The following is a 13,806-nucleotide window of genomic DNA, read 5'->3' on the forward strand; positions in this document are numbered from 1 at the left end:
TTTTTTCCTTAAGCATAAGTATTATGTGGGCTGCTAAAGGAAAACAAGCCTATGGCCAATAAACAAGCATCACATGATTCAGGTACTAAATTGTGCTGCAAACCTATGACAAGAAATTCACTCCGTTTGGGAGCTGTTCTGTGTTCTCACTTCAAGAACCTCTAAGACCAATGGGCAGGACTACTCCCTCTCCTGATCTTCAGAAGAAAGCTGGAAGGAGGGCTACCAGAAGGAGGTTATATAGTTAAATGTGCAGCCAATCAAAACATCACCGTAGGTCATAGGCAGTGGGACATCTTAATCCTAAAAAAGTAAAGCGGGTAATGAGTGGACATTCAGAGTGTAGTGGTATCCGTCCTCACAAATTAAACTCACAAAACAACTCCAACTTATCAGGTGAAAATGCCTCTCTGAGGTTGGTGTGCCTCCACTAGACAGGAAATTTGATGCCATATTGAGGGTCTTCAGCAATTGACACAAGGGTTAAAGGTCTATATTGCAGCTTGAATAGGCTGAAGTTTGAGTAGGCTTCTACTGATGTAGGACAGATTATACTCAAGTTAGTGTGTAATACTTACCCTTGTGGCTCACAAAAAAACTGTTAGTTTGCATTCTTATCAGTAACAGCTACAGTTTACTAAGCTAAGAAATTTCCTTAGTCTTAGAGAAAGTGCTGTCTCTAAGTTATTTCCTTAGTCTTAGAGAAAGTGCTTTCTGACACTTGTGTTAACTAATTTGCTATATAATGTCTGTCTGCACATCTGAGGGAATCACATTCGATTGGCATCCCTCAAACTTTTCAGAATCAAACTTTCTGAATCTGACCAGCAAAGCAAATTTTAACACAATTGGTTAAAAGGGCTGACTGCAAAGAAAAAGAAGAGATAATGCTGGGATAATTGGTGTGAGAGGGTTAGGTAACTGAAGATTATGCGTTGAAAGGACTGAGACAAAAACCTATAGTACCAAATATGATGTAATGCTAACAAGTGAGAATTGATCCAAGCAGGGTAGAAACAAGCACTATATTTATCACATACTGTAAGTAGTTCTGAAATGCAGGAAACAACCAGTGAAAGGAATATGGGTGTTTATGTATTTGCCTCTTCACATCACAACCATGTAGTGAAAAAAGTAAACAGCAAACAAAATGCTTGGGTATATAGCACAAATTCTGAACTTTTCAGAGATTTAAGAGAATTGTGCTATTATATACCCTATATAAAGCTTTACAATAGTTTAGTAGACTCATTTTGAACAGACTCTTAAATTTTTGTTAACAAACTGTAAGCCCAAAAGGATATTATAACCTTAGAACCAGTTCACAGAAGAGCAACAGGATTTGTTGGTTCAAGCACCAGGAAGATACAGTTCACTGGGAACTGTACAAACATTTTTAAAAAATTAAATTGATCCAGTCACTGCTACAGGAATCACACATCTCCTACAACAAAGGAGATTATAATATGATTTGAACCAAATATAAAATATTGTACTGATAGGGTCAACTCAGAGATATACTTCAAACCCAGTAGCAAAGACATAGGGTAACAACTGGATAGAATTTAGGAAATTAAAAATTAATTTAGGAGAATGTGAAACACTCCCATTCTCACAACACTTTATATAAAGAATTGTTGTTGTCCGAGACAAGGGCTGTGGATGTCTGACCAGGTAGTTAAGACCAAAAGAGCTTCAACAACAAGTGGCCAGATTACATTTTAGATTCACTCAGCTGTTAACCAAACAAAAAAAAGATATAGCTCGCTTTTATTCAATGAGATGTCATTACAGACAATTAGCCCCTTTAAAATGAAAATTTACAGTACCCTGAGATTATTTCTGTCCATTTCATGATATGAAAGAAAATACTGAACTTCTTTGAATATAACATTTTTTGTGATATTGATTTTTTAAAAAACATATATTTTAATATGCCATCTCTAAAGTAGCCATTACTGTTCATAGCTATTAGGCACACTTGTGTACACCCAGTATTTAATGTATTGATTTTTTCAGGTCTTCAGACTTTGAAGTAGCCAGATCAGCTTCAGACTGATCCGCAGGGTAGTCAGCTCATTCTTTTTCTACTGTGAATTCCACTGGGCCACTGGGATTTTGCTGTTCTTTTTGAGAATTTTTTTGAGAATTTTCATTAAATATCCATTGCACATTATGTTCAATTTTTAATATGTTTATCTCCAGAAATGTTGACAAAAAGAAAATGAAAATACCTTTGCAACTTCTTCTTGAAATGACATGAAGTTCAGGTAGGTAATATTAACCATATCAGGGCCACACACCACAGTCAGCATTTTGTTCTCCAGCCGCCCTCCCATATTCCCCACATCCAGCAGCTCTCGTAGTTTGGCATCCTATAAATAAAATAAAGGTACAGTACAAGATCAGCATCAACAACAGAAGCAGGTAAATTCATCGGCTTTTGAAAATCTTTGGTCATGTTCTAGATTATAGCCAGAGTAATGGCTATTGTCAGAGTAAAGACTGATTGTCTTTTTATTGTCACGTCAAGCCTTCAGGAACATTAAAAAACACATTAAGGGTATTCTCAATAAAGTTAAACCCGCTAACAAAAATGTTTGCCAATACACTTATTTCAATGAAAAGAACATGTACATAAGTAATATTACTGTTACTATTAGGGGTTATGGAAATAGAGAGTACCAATAACAGAATACTGAGCGGGATAATCAATAAGTAATTTAAATAATGATAGCCCTCAAATTTTAAAGATCATGCCAAGAATATACTCTTGTGGTTGGTATAATTAGAAGCTCTAGTTTTTTGTTCTCTGGCACAGCTTTGGTGGAAAAAAGAAATAAATCAGACACACTGGGTTAAACAAATATTTATTAATAATGATAGAACACAGTGCTGTACATAAATGTACAGCATACCTGTAACGCTATGTAAAAATAAGGTACCTCAAAAGTCTATCTAGACCAACCAGAAAATCCAGACTGCTACTACATATCTAAATCCTAGTTAACACCTACAGATGCAGCCATTCAAAATGGGTGGAGTATTTCGCGGTATACCCCAGTGGGCTTGTCGCAGTATCACGCAGTATCACGGGGTAAATCGCGTCATTTGACGTCATGCCAGAAAGTATCCGGCATCACCTTGTAAAACCGCCAGGAGGAACCAATAAAGCTTAACTTCTCATGTACAGCATTTGAGCTTTTAAATTTAAACTGTGTATTACAGCATGTTAATCATCAGTCATTAAAAAGTTGGTATATTTTATAAAAACCAAGATTGCTCAGTTGGACAAAAGTACACAACCTACCTTTATCAGAAATATTTATGCATCAAAGCCTTTACCGAAGATATTACTAATAGTATTAATAATGAATGACTTTGGACAAGCTGTAAACTCAAAGTATAATTTCTTTAGCACATTTGTACAAGCACTTGGAATCTGTCCAAGCCCTACTTTGCCAGGCATTTTCTTTTACTGCAATGGACATAAAAACTCCCTTGCTTTTAACAGAGCGTTTCATAATTTCTAACTACGAAAATTATTTAAACTGCGACACTTAGCATTCAACCAGAGCTCAAAATATCACAAGGATTCTCAAGAGCACAGCAAAGACTGTATTATAAGATACTTGTATCAGATACATGAGAATCCAGGCTTTTTCATCAACGCTTTCTTTTCCGTATACCAGATATTATGGAACCACTTCAGAAGGGTGTCAGCCGGTACTTTAAAGAAAAAATACACACTGGTATTCCATTTCTCCCTAAACATTTTAAGCATCGAAGTCTTTAACTAACATGTGAAATAGCGTGTAAAAAAGTGGTAGTTTTAAGCTTTTCTGCTATTATAATATGGAATCTCGTATCTAAAGAGATTAATAACGATATGATTATATTTGTGTACTGCGACATTTCTTTGAAAAAACAGAATAGCAACATTATGGACAATTAATTGACTTTTATATTTCTAAATATCACAACATGATCGAATTTAAGTCATTTTAATAACAATGAAGTCACCTATGTGTTACAATATAAACATTTATATTGATTTAAATCACGTTTTGATTTAAATCGCAAACACGTGTTTAAATATATGTGTTTTTTTATTCACAATCAGACAAATGCAACATAAATTGATATCTTTATCTTCTAAGTATCTTAATAAACTTTCAGCATAGCTTTCTCCCCGTTTAGATGTATTTTTCTTGGGATCTTGGGGTCAAATGTGGAAAGAACTCAGACTTGCGGAGTTAAATCTCAACAAAACCACAACAAATCTCAATATCTTGTACGAACTATTCGTAATACAAACCAAAAATAGCCAGCAAACGCTTTCAAATTCCTTCAATTATCATAATTCTGCCCCTTATGCAAAACCAAACCCTCCTCCCATCCCAGTTTATCCTCTTTATCATAAACAAAATCCAGCTCAATTTTCAACATAAAGCATTACACAAAATCAATACCTCAACACTCTATACTCAACAACGATAATTCACAAACAGCCAGAACATGTAACTCCATATCCCCAAATATACCTCATTTCAAAACCAACACCCCTCCCCTGTTCTCTCTCTCCGCTGGCGTTTGTAATCGTTTTTATTTTTAAATAAATATTAGCAAAGTCATGTATTTTAAAAATCAAGATTTCTATATTTATGTCTTTATTTAGTGGTTTCATTAGTGACAAAGGGTAAACTTTCTTGGAAAAATGTCTTTTATGTAAAACGTGTTTGCTATTAATTCATTTAGGGCTAGAATATGTTCATTGTCTTCCAATGAAAGAAGGGTTCCTTTCGCCGTAGTCGAGTTGACATTAGAAGCTTGCCACGCCCGGACTGTTATACCAATGCATTAGCATGTTAAAGCGATTTCATTGAGGAGCCTAGCTTTCTTAACTAGTAAGTACTGTACTTTTGGAGGGGGGGAGGTGTCTTTTGCTGGAAACTTGCCCCCTTCTACTTTGAAAATACCTGTGAAACCGGTTTAATTCGTCACAGCCAGCACTCCCGCAGAGAGGGGGGTTGTACTCGTTAATGTCTAAGCCGGAACATATCATTATATCTCATTTTGTATTTCTATAAAAAAATCGTTTGCCCAGCCTAACACTATTGTTGTTATTGTTTTTATCCTGTAAAGCGCTTTGAGGAGCCACCTTTAAAGGTGCCATATACAATAAAGTTCATTATTATTATTGTTAATTTGCTGGACAGAGAGGTGAACATTATTACGCAGAAGACAAAGATAGCGATTAACGTTGCATTGTGCATTGTGCTGCTGTAATACAGTTTTAAATAATTAAAAGTCTTAACAGTATCAGCTTTATTCGGCCTCTGCCCGGGGCGAATGTATATTTAGATATATAGACCCGGCGGGGCACTGAGAGAGTGTCTGCATTTATAACTTAGTTTTTAAAATTAGTCAAGCAATATGAAGCAAATGCAGACAAACGCAAACGTGTTTTTAATAAAATGCTTTTATTCATTCAGCAGAGAGAGAGCGTAAAACCTGGGCGTAGCAGCTGTTCCTTTTTCTGATCACTCGCTCTCTGGATACACGTCTCACCTGTCCTGTTCTTTGTTTTCCTAATTTGCTGATTATGCCTGCTGCGATCCACTCCTGCCCTCACACCTAAAGAAGACTATTTTAAATTTCTTTGCGCGGTCCATTGTGCAATTAACCCTTGTATGTGCTGTCCTTAAGGTGATATCACATAAAGGTGATATGTAAAATAATGTTTTTTATTATTGTTATAGAGAAACATGATCAGATTTTCCCCGGTTCAGAAAAAAGATCTAAAGAATACTAGTTTGTCACTAGTATACTTTTAATACAGTCTTTGCTGTGCTCTTGAGGATCCTTGTGATATTTCGAGCTCTGGTTGAATGCTAAGTGTCGCAGTTTAAATAATTTTCGTAGTTAGAAATTATGAAACGCTCTGTTAAAAGCAAGGGAGTTTTTATGTCCATTGCAGTAAAAGAAAATGCCTGACAAAGTAGGGCTTGGACAGATTCCAAGTGCATTTTTGCAATTAACGCTGCATTGTGCATTGTGCTGCTGTAATACAGCTAAAAATAATTAAAAGTCTAAACAGAATCAGCTTTATTTATTAAAAAAAGTCAAAAACCCCACTCAAAATGCAATTTAGAGCTTTCTGGCAAGAGGAGACACCCAAATTAATAATGTAACATGCCACTGTTTGTGCATGAACAAGGTTATACTGCTATTTCCTTAGATACGCGATTATAAAAAATAATTTTTATTAAGTTTTAATAAAATGCTTTTATTCACTCATAATCTGACAATTTCAGGAAGACTAAGGAAGGACTAAGGGAATTGTCATCTGTTGTTGAAGCTCTATGAGCTCAGTGACTTTGAGACCACTTGTTATCCCAGGTTGTTTGAATCGCCACAATTCAAATAGAGAAAAAAGAGCTGACTGACAAGATTTAAGATGTGGCTGTCAATGTTGGATTAAAAAAACCAGTTGCCCGACGTTAGTTGCATTGCGTGAAAAATAATTTTATTTCGAGAGACTGGATAAGTAATTCAAGTGTTTTTTTTAACTTCCTGAAAAACAAATAATAATTTAACTATATGTGCAAACGTTTTATGATATGTCGCTGTTGTGAATGTCTGTGGAGTGTATCTTATTTGCCTGTCTGTCTTGGCTGTGCTCTCTCGCTCGCCCTCCCCCCCCTCTCTCAATTCAATTCAATTCAAGGTGCTTTATTAGCATGACAGATGGGTGTTGGGTATTTACTTTGCTTTGAGATGCCATTTTTAAAGGTGATATATAAAATCAAGGCTTTAACTTGCTTTAACTCCGCAAGTCTGAGTTCTTGTGTCTGTCCTATCCGAACCCCGAAAGTATTACAATATGTATGTTTATAGCAGGTGGTGTACAGCTTTTTAGTGTAGATTACACTTTTCTAAAATGTATTTAAAAAATAAAAACGATTACAATCTAATATTTCTATGTTTGATCCCAAGATCCCAAGAAAAATAAATCTAAACGGGGAGAAAGCTATGCTGAAAGTTTATTAAGATACTTAGAAGACAAAGATATCAATTTATGTTGCATTTGTCTGATTGTGAATCAAAAAACACATATATTTAAACCCGCGTTTGCGACTTAAATCAAAACGGGATTTAAATCAATATAAATGTTTATATTGTAACGCCTAGGTGACTATTCATTGTTATTAAAATGACTTAAATTCGATCATGTTGTGATATTTAGAAATATAAATTTGTTTGGTGCGAGTGAGGTTTTATTTAATCTCTGACCCAGGGAAACGTTTTATTTTTTCAAAGAAATGTTTGTTAAAAAAAAAAGTCATGACTCCAGCGGGATTCGAAAACACACAGCGTGTGAGGTGGGAGTCAGGAACCTTACCCACAGTGCCACCGGCAAGGTCACATGCAGAGTGCTGAAAAAGCACTACAGAAACATTATCAACAGACAATGTACAGCGTGTACTATTCTTGTGTTGCGGTACATGAATAGAATTATATCGTTATTAATTTCTTTAGATACGCGATTCCATATTATATTCCCTTTTAATCAAATTCTAAAAGTATGCTTGTTGACTCCGGTATCATGTTAGTTAAAGACTTCGAAGCTTAAAATGTTTAGGGAGAAATGAAATACTGGTGTGTATTTTTTATTTAAAGTACCGAGACCAGCCATATACAGTACTGTATGTTTATGTTCCAAAATTAATATCGTTTATGGCCTTCACACCCGTTACAGTATGCTCCTATTCTTTTTATGCTCAGGTACTAAGATTTCCCTTCAGTGGTAAAATTCCATATGAATATTCAATGCTAAAACAGGCACAGTAAAGACATTTACTGTAAATCTTTCTACGACCGATCAACGGACCACGAGTGCCCCTGTCTGTCATCCAATCTGGTACCGCAGTATTTTGCGTCTTCACGTGTCATGATGCGCGAGGCCGTAGCCAATTACCTCCGGTACGTGTCTGTACCGCGCACTTTGAATGGCTGCATCTGTACAGGCACAAAAAAGAGATAACCCTGCCTTCTACACCAAATACAATACAGACTAGAGTTAAATCTCTCTATAAACTTGGATGTGACAAAGTGAATGTGAAAATCTCCCTATTCAAAAAACACATCCACAAACCAGGGGAGGCCATTTTTAACCTAGGGATGCTATATACACAAAATCATTTTCCTAAAACCAGAATGACAAGGTTCTCTTAACAAGGTTCAAATACTTAACTCTGGTCTTAAAGGCTGGGCAGAATAAGGACCTTCCACCTCCACTGTCTCTTCTCCTCTCTCCTATCCTTCTCTTTCTCTGCTCCTTTGCTTTCTCTTTCTCTTATATCACTTCTCTCTCTATACCTGCTTGTTTTATCCTTTGTTCCTCAACATTTGATGAATCTTAATCATTTACGCAGAACAGGTAAACCAGAGGATTCCCTTGATCACTGTGTGTCAGTCACATGTAAACATAACAGTTCCTTTCTTGTTTTGAAGCTTCTGAGAACTACAAATATTGACACTAGCTAGATGTTTGTCTACTGTCCCTAGATTCTTGAGACACCTCAATAGCTAATAACATAACAAAACTAGTATTCTGTGTATGTTTTACATACCTGCACAAAGTTTAGCAATCACTTATTATAAAATAATTTACATAAACATCTAAATTATTAAGTATTAACATATCATGCCACATCCCAGGTTATACAGATTGGAGGCTTTCAATTTACAATGCAATTTTAGTGACTTTTCTTGATAAGCATTATTACAGGTCCAATCTCTCATTCTATACAGTTGAAATCTCTCAGGTTTTCGGTTGAAACCAACCAATGCTTACTACTTCTACTTAAAGGAAGTTGTAGTCTGCTTACTACTACTTAGTGGTCTTGAGTAAACCTTTGTCTAAAAATTAAACACTCACAAACATAATTCAAGGGTAAGAAAAGAGGGATCAGTACATATATTATCAATGTGGTTATAAAAAAGACATTCAAGCTTCTGTAATACATCATTTGATAAAAAACACATGGGTAGATCAAGGTTTGTACTTTTCTGCAGAATAACCCTATTCTGTAGGTTCAATACAATGGGTTTTGTATTAAGTGTTTATGCAGCTCTCCTCTGACTTTGAAGCAAGCAAACAAGGCAAAAGACAAGGATGATCAAAGGAAAGGTACTGTACTGACTGTTAACTTAAACTAACTCATTGTTAAAACATTTTGTCAGTCATAAAACATTTATAATAAACATTTTCACATTTCAAAAGTGTATTTGCACATTTACACATTTATATTTAATACCGATCACGCTTTTCTTAGTGAAGTCATTAACCCAACTTTTATGAGGGTCAATACAGCAAGACAGTTAGCTCAAAAGAAAAAAAGGAGAGAGCAAAAGAGAGAAGAATCACCATCTTGCTGAACTGAGGCAACTGAACAACAAAACCTGTGTTTCACAGATACTTTGTTTTTCTTTTCCATATATTTAAATGCTAAATAGATTATTTAGACCTAAATGTGATTATTTAGGTCTAACTAAAGCAAAAATAGCACAATATTTTTTTAAGGATTGTTTATGAAAACAAATCAGGAAAAGAAAAACAAATTTTGCTAATAAAGATATAGACTGTATCCTAAGATGAATAATATACATAATTTTGACAATACTACCTAATTTTTCGTATCACTATTATCTCACTATAAAGCACACTGTGAAGTACAGAATAATGCAATATCCAGCTTTTACAGCAGTTGATAGAAAATTTCAAATTATTTGATTCAAAAGCTGGTATTTTTTGTAGCAATAAATCATTTATAGGTTGTGAACACTATAAAGGTTACATTCATATATCGTGGAAATGAGCTGAATATTCAACTAGACATACAGTACAGTGCTTTCCAAAGTATTAAAACCCTTTCTTTGGTGCCCCACTTCTTGAAATTACACGTTTCATATTTAATTCAAAACATGAATGTTTAAACTGACGACTTTCAGAAGGTTACTGAAGGGTAAGATAAGTTATAGTAAATGTCAGCAAAAACTAAAGGCAACAAAGTGAACTATTTTAATCCTATAAGTATTCAAACCCTTGATCTTCCAGTATTTGATGGAAGCACCTTTGGCATTGATTACAGTTGTAGGTCTTTATGGACGCGGCTCTTCAAACTTGGCACACACGTTTGGTACAGTTTTTCTTCTTGTCAGATTTGCTCATCTCTTTTGCGCTGCTTCAAGGTGACTTAAGGACCATATATTTAACTAAATCTAAATCTTTCCATGGATTATCAATAGGTTTCAAGGTGAAGGACACTTCCTGATTCTTATGCCACTTTGTAGCTTGGTCTTTGTGATTTTGAATCATTGTCCTGCTTCAAGGGGAGTTTTTGCTCCAGTTTAAAGACTTAAGAAGAATTACACAGTTTTCCTCTAGTATTTGCCTGTGCTTTGATCTATACATTTGTTCTTCAATCCTAACAACTTTAAAACTGTCAGTGAGCCTGTAAAGTTCTTCCACCTGTTATTACCATGCTGCTGACACAGAACTGGGAGTATTAGTTATACTTTTAAAACAAGACCACAGTGAGATATGGATGCTGGATAGTGGATACTTGGACTGAATGCAGGGAGAGGCTCACTCACAAGCTAGATTTGTCACAGGATCCTAGTTTGTCACACTGATAATTTGAAAGTTGTAGTTAACAACCTTCATCTTGGTTTCATATCACTTTGCTCTTCTTCCATCCAAGATTGTGTTGGCCAGACTGAATTGTGAATAACCAAAATTTGTGCATGTTAAATTCATAGATGTTGAGACATTACGGTGATATAAATTGGATCATTTTCATTTTGATGATTTGTTCACCACAGAAGCATGTAGAATCTAGCATTGCATACCAAGTTATTTTAATGTAAAGACCATAGTATACATTAAAATAGTATTTCAAAACAGTCATTTCAAACTCATTTCACATTTCCTGATATAGATTTCTTCTTAAAAAAGCATTCCATTAAATATACTCTCAGATATAAAATTAGTGAGATAAAAGATTTAGCTGCCTAATATGAAAGTTTAAGACTACTGAAAGAACACTGGATAGAGTAGTTAAAAATTTAGCTTTCTGGCCACAATGAGAAACATTTTTAATGATGAGAACCAGACATTGTCTTCCAGTAGAAGAACCTCATCTTGACTGTCATGCATGGTGGTGGGAACATCATGGATCGGGGCTGCTTTGCTGCCTAATGACCCAGAACCATGACACATTATCATATTATCTAGAAATTGGGCTGCTGACTGAAGACAGTAGGACATTTCCCTTTCTGAGGAATGAATTTCAGACCAGAGCTTCCATCTTGCCTGATCTTACTGCTCCTTTACACCTCTATTTAAGCAGAGTCCTGCATAATGCTTTGAAACAATTGTAATCCAGCCTAATTAATAACACAATTAATCTTACAAAAATCATTCATTTATTGAGGCACTGGATATTACATTAATTGCTAGACATCTATAAAGGTTCAGGCTGCTATAACTTACCAGTACCTGCCAATATATGTAGGCTTCTTCATTCGTCAAAACTGATTTATTTTCTTTGCCACCGGAATGCAGGCTCAACACTCCTTATAAAGAATATTTTCAGGTGCTCTGATTTCCTCCCACAGTCCAAAAACATACTGGTACAGTAGGTTAATTAATTTCTAAGAAAATTGGCCCTGGTGCGAGTTTGAATGTGTGTGTCTGTTCTGTGACGGACTGGCAGTCCGTCCAGGGTGTACCCTGCCTTGTGCCTGTTGCTTGCCAGAATAAGCTCTGGCTCCCCTGCAACCCTGAATAGGAAGAAGCAGAAAAATGGATGACTGGATGTATTATTATTATGCTCGCCAGGACAGGCTCTGGTTCCTATGTGATCCTATAGCTGAGAAAATTCAACATAAAAATTTCAAAGCAGGATCTTAAAATAACTACCACCCCTATCACTAGACATGTTGATTGATTCTTATTTAACATATTCTCATGTTCTATCAGCTGTGGAAGCCTTAGAAGCCAGCAAGGATGGCCAAGTTCCAGAAACAATTAAATAAAAAAATGACAGCTGAATGGGTTAAGGAGGAACAGCCCAAAAACTGAGTACAGTAGTCTTCTAGTGATGAATTCTTAGAAAATAGACCAAACAAGAGAGAGAACATTTGTTAAACAGAAATAAACTAAAAAAAGCTTAACAATTGTAACTGTTATAATTACTGTATAGGAAGTAAAAATCAAGCAAAGCTTGGAATTTCCACATGAACAACTGGAAGAGCTGAGAGCTACAGTGTAAGAATCAACACTGTAGATGTGATTAGTAAAGAAAAGTTTATTCTGAGAAAATGCTGGACATAAAACGTAGAGGTAGAAGAGATAATCCAATTTGCACGGGAATAAACACGGAACTGGTGGTGAGAAATTTTATCAAGAATACACTAGTGATGGACATAAGTTTTCATAGAGCACAACACATACAGTGGGTAAAAGAAAAGAATCTGGCACTAAAGGCAATGACACTTGCTGTTGAAAAGGGGAACATATTATGACACGAGTGATCAATTCTCTCCAGAGCAGTGGACTGATACAGGAGACTGTGCCCAGTATTACAATATTATAACCGGAAAAAAAAAACTTAAATTTATTTAAATACTAATTACCAAATTTTTTGACACTATTAATTTTTTTTAAATATGTGAGTTTCTAAAGCAATATGACAGATCTAACAGATTTTGAAAGAAGTCCAAAAGTTGCTGCCACAGTTGCAGGTGTGTCGGTGATAGAAATGACAAAATTATTTAATTTGTCAAGGAGAATGGTGTCAAAAATGATGAAGGTATATGCCAAACAATAGAAGACGGCATCAGGAAAGGGGAACAACAGTGGTCACAAGTTAAATCTCACTGACAGGGATAGATGGACACTATACAGGATAGTTGTTAAAAACCAAAAAACAACCACTTTTGAATTATCACAGAACTGAGTCTACATCTCTGTGACCAAGTCTCACCAAAAACTGCACATTATGAGCTTCTCAAAGCTGATATTTATTATGGTAGTGCTACCATTCAGAAACTACTCATAACCAAGGCCAATTTGCAGCAATGCATAACTAAGTGTAAAGAGCAAAAAATCTGGACTTGTAAGCAGTGGAAAAAGTAAGATGGTCTGATGAGTCATCTTTTTCCTGCATCTACATAGGTTAACTGTATGTTTGGAGAAAGCCAAAGAAAGCCTTCAACCAAAACTGCCATAATGCCTACTGTTAAACATAGTTATCACCATCTCATGGGAGTCATTGTGTCCGATTATTACTCTGTATGACAGAATTACACCCAAGGCAAACAAAGTTATTTTTGGCGACCAGGTGCACTCTATGGTGAAAACATTGTTCTTCAAGATGTTCTCATATTCAAAGATCATATCAGTCCCACATTCACTGTTAAATGGATTCAAGAGTGGTTTCACTAACACCAGGATGGAGTTAAACACCTTCCATGGCCTCACCAATCTCCAGATCTAAACATCACTGAACCTTTATGGGAAGGTCTAAAATGTCCAGTGTAGATTTCCACCTCCGTCATCTGTCAAAAAACTGAAGGCTTTTCTTCTTGAAGAATGTACCATTATCCCACCAGCAGCCATATTACTCTGCAACTCATAACCAGCAACCCATTGAAGCTAAGCAGGTGTGAGTTCCTGACTCTCTGTGGTCATTAAAAAAAGAGTAGGGGTGTTACCCCTGTGTCCCCGGTGTCCTG

At 35.7% G+C, this 13,806-nt stretch overlaps 1 protein-coding gene across 3 annotated transcripts in view; it reads right to left on the reverse strand.

Annotated features, from left to right (window-relative positions):
* plcb1 (phospholipase C beta 1) overlaps positions 1-13,806 on the reverse strand; it is a 405,056-nt gene that overhangs the window by 178,044 nt on the left and 213,206 nt on the right. For all 3 annotated transcript variants that reach the window (XR_015935410.1, XM_088625584.1, XM_088625585.1), the window contains exon 4: positions 2,235-2,375. Coding sequence is in view for 2 of the 3 variants with exons in the window: in XM_088625584.1 (XP_088481710.1) it covers positions 2,235-2,375 (141 nt within the window). In the remaining variant the exon portion in view is untranslated. The remainder of the gene's footprint in view (positions 1-2,234; positions 2,376-13,806) is intronic.

The sequence above is a fragment of the Lepisosteus platostomus genome, chromosome 3 (genome assembly GCF_059453375.1).
Source record: "Lepisosteus platostomus isolate fLepPlt1 chromosome 3, fLepPlt1.hap1, whole genome shotgun sequence".
Lineage (NCBI taxonomy): Eukaryota > Metazoa > Chordata > Actinopteri > Semionotiformes > Lepisosteidae > Lepisosteus > Lepisosteus platostomus.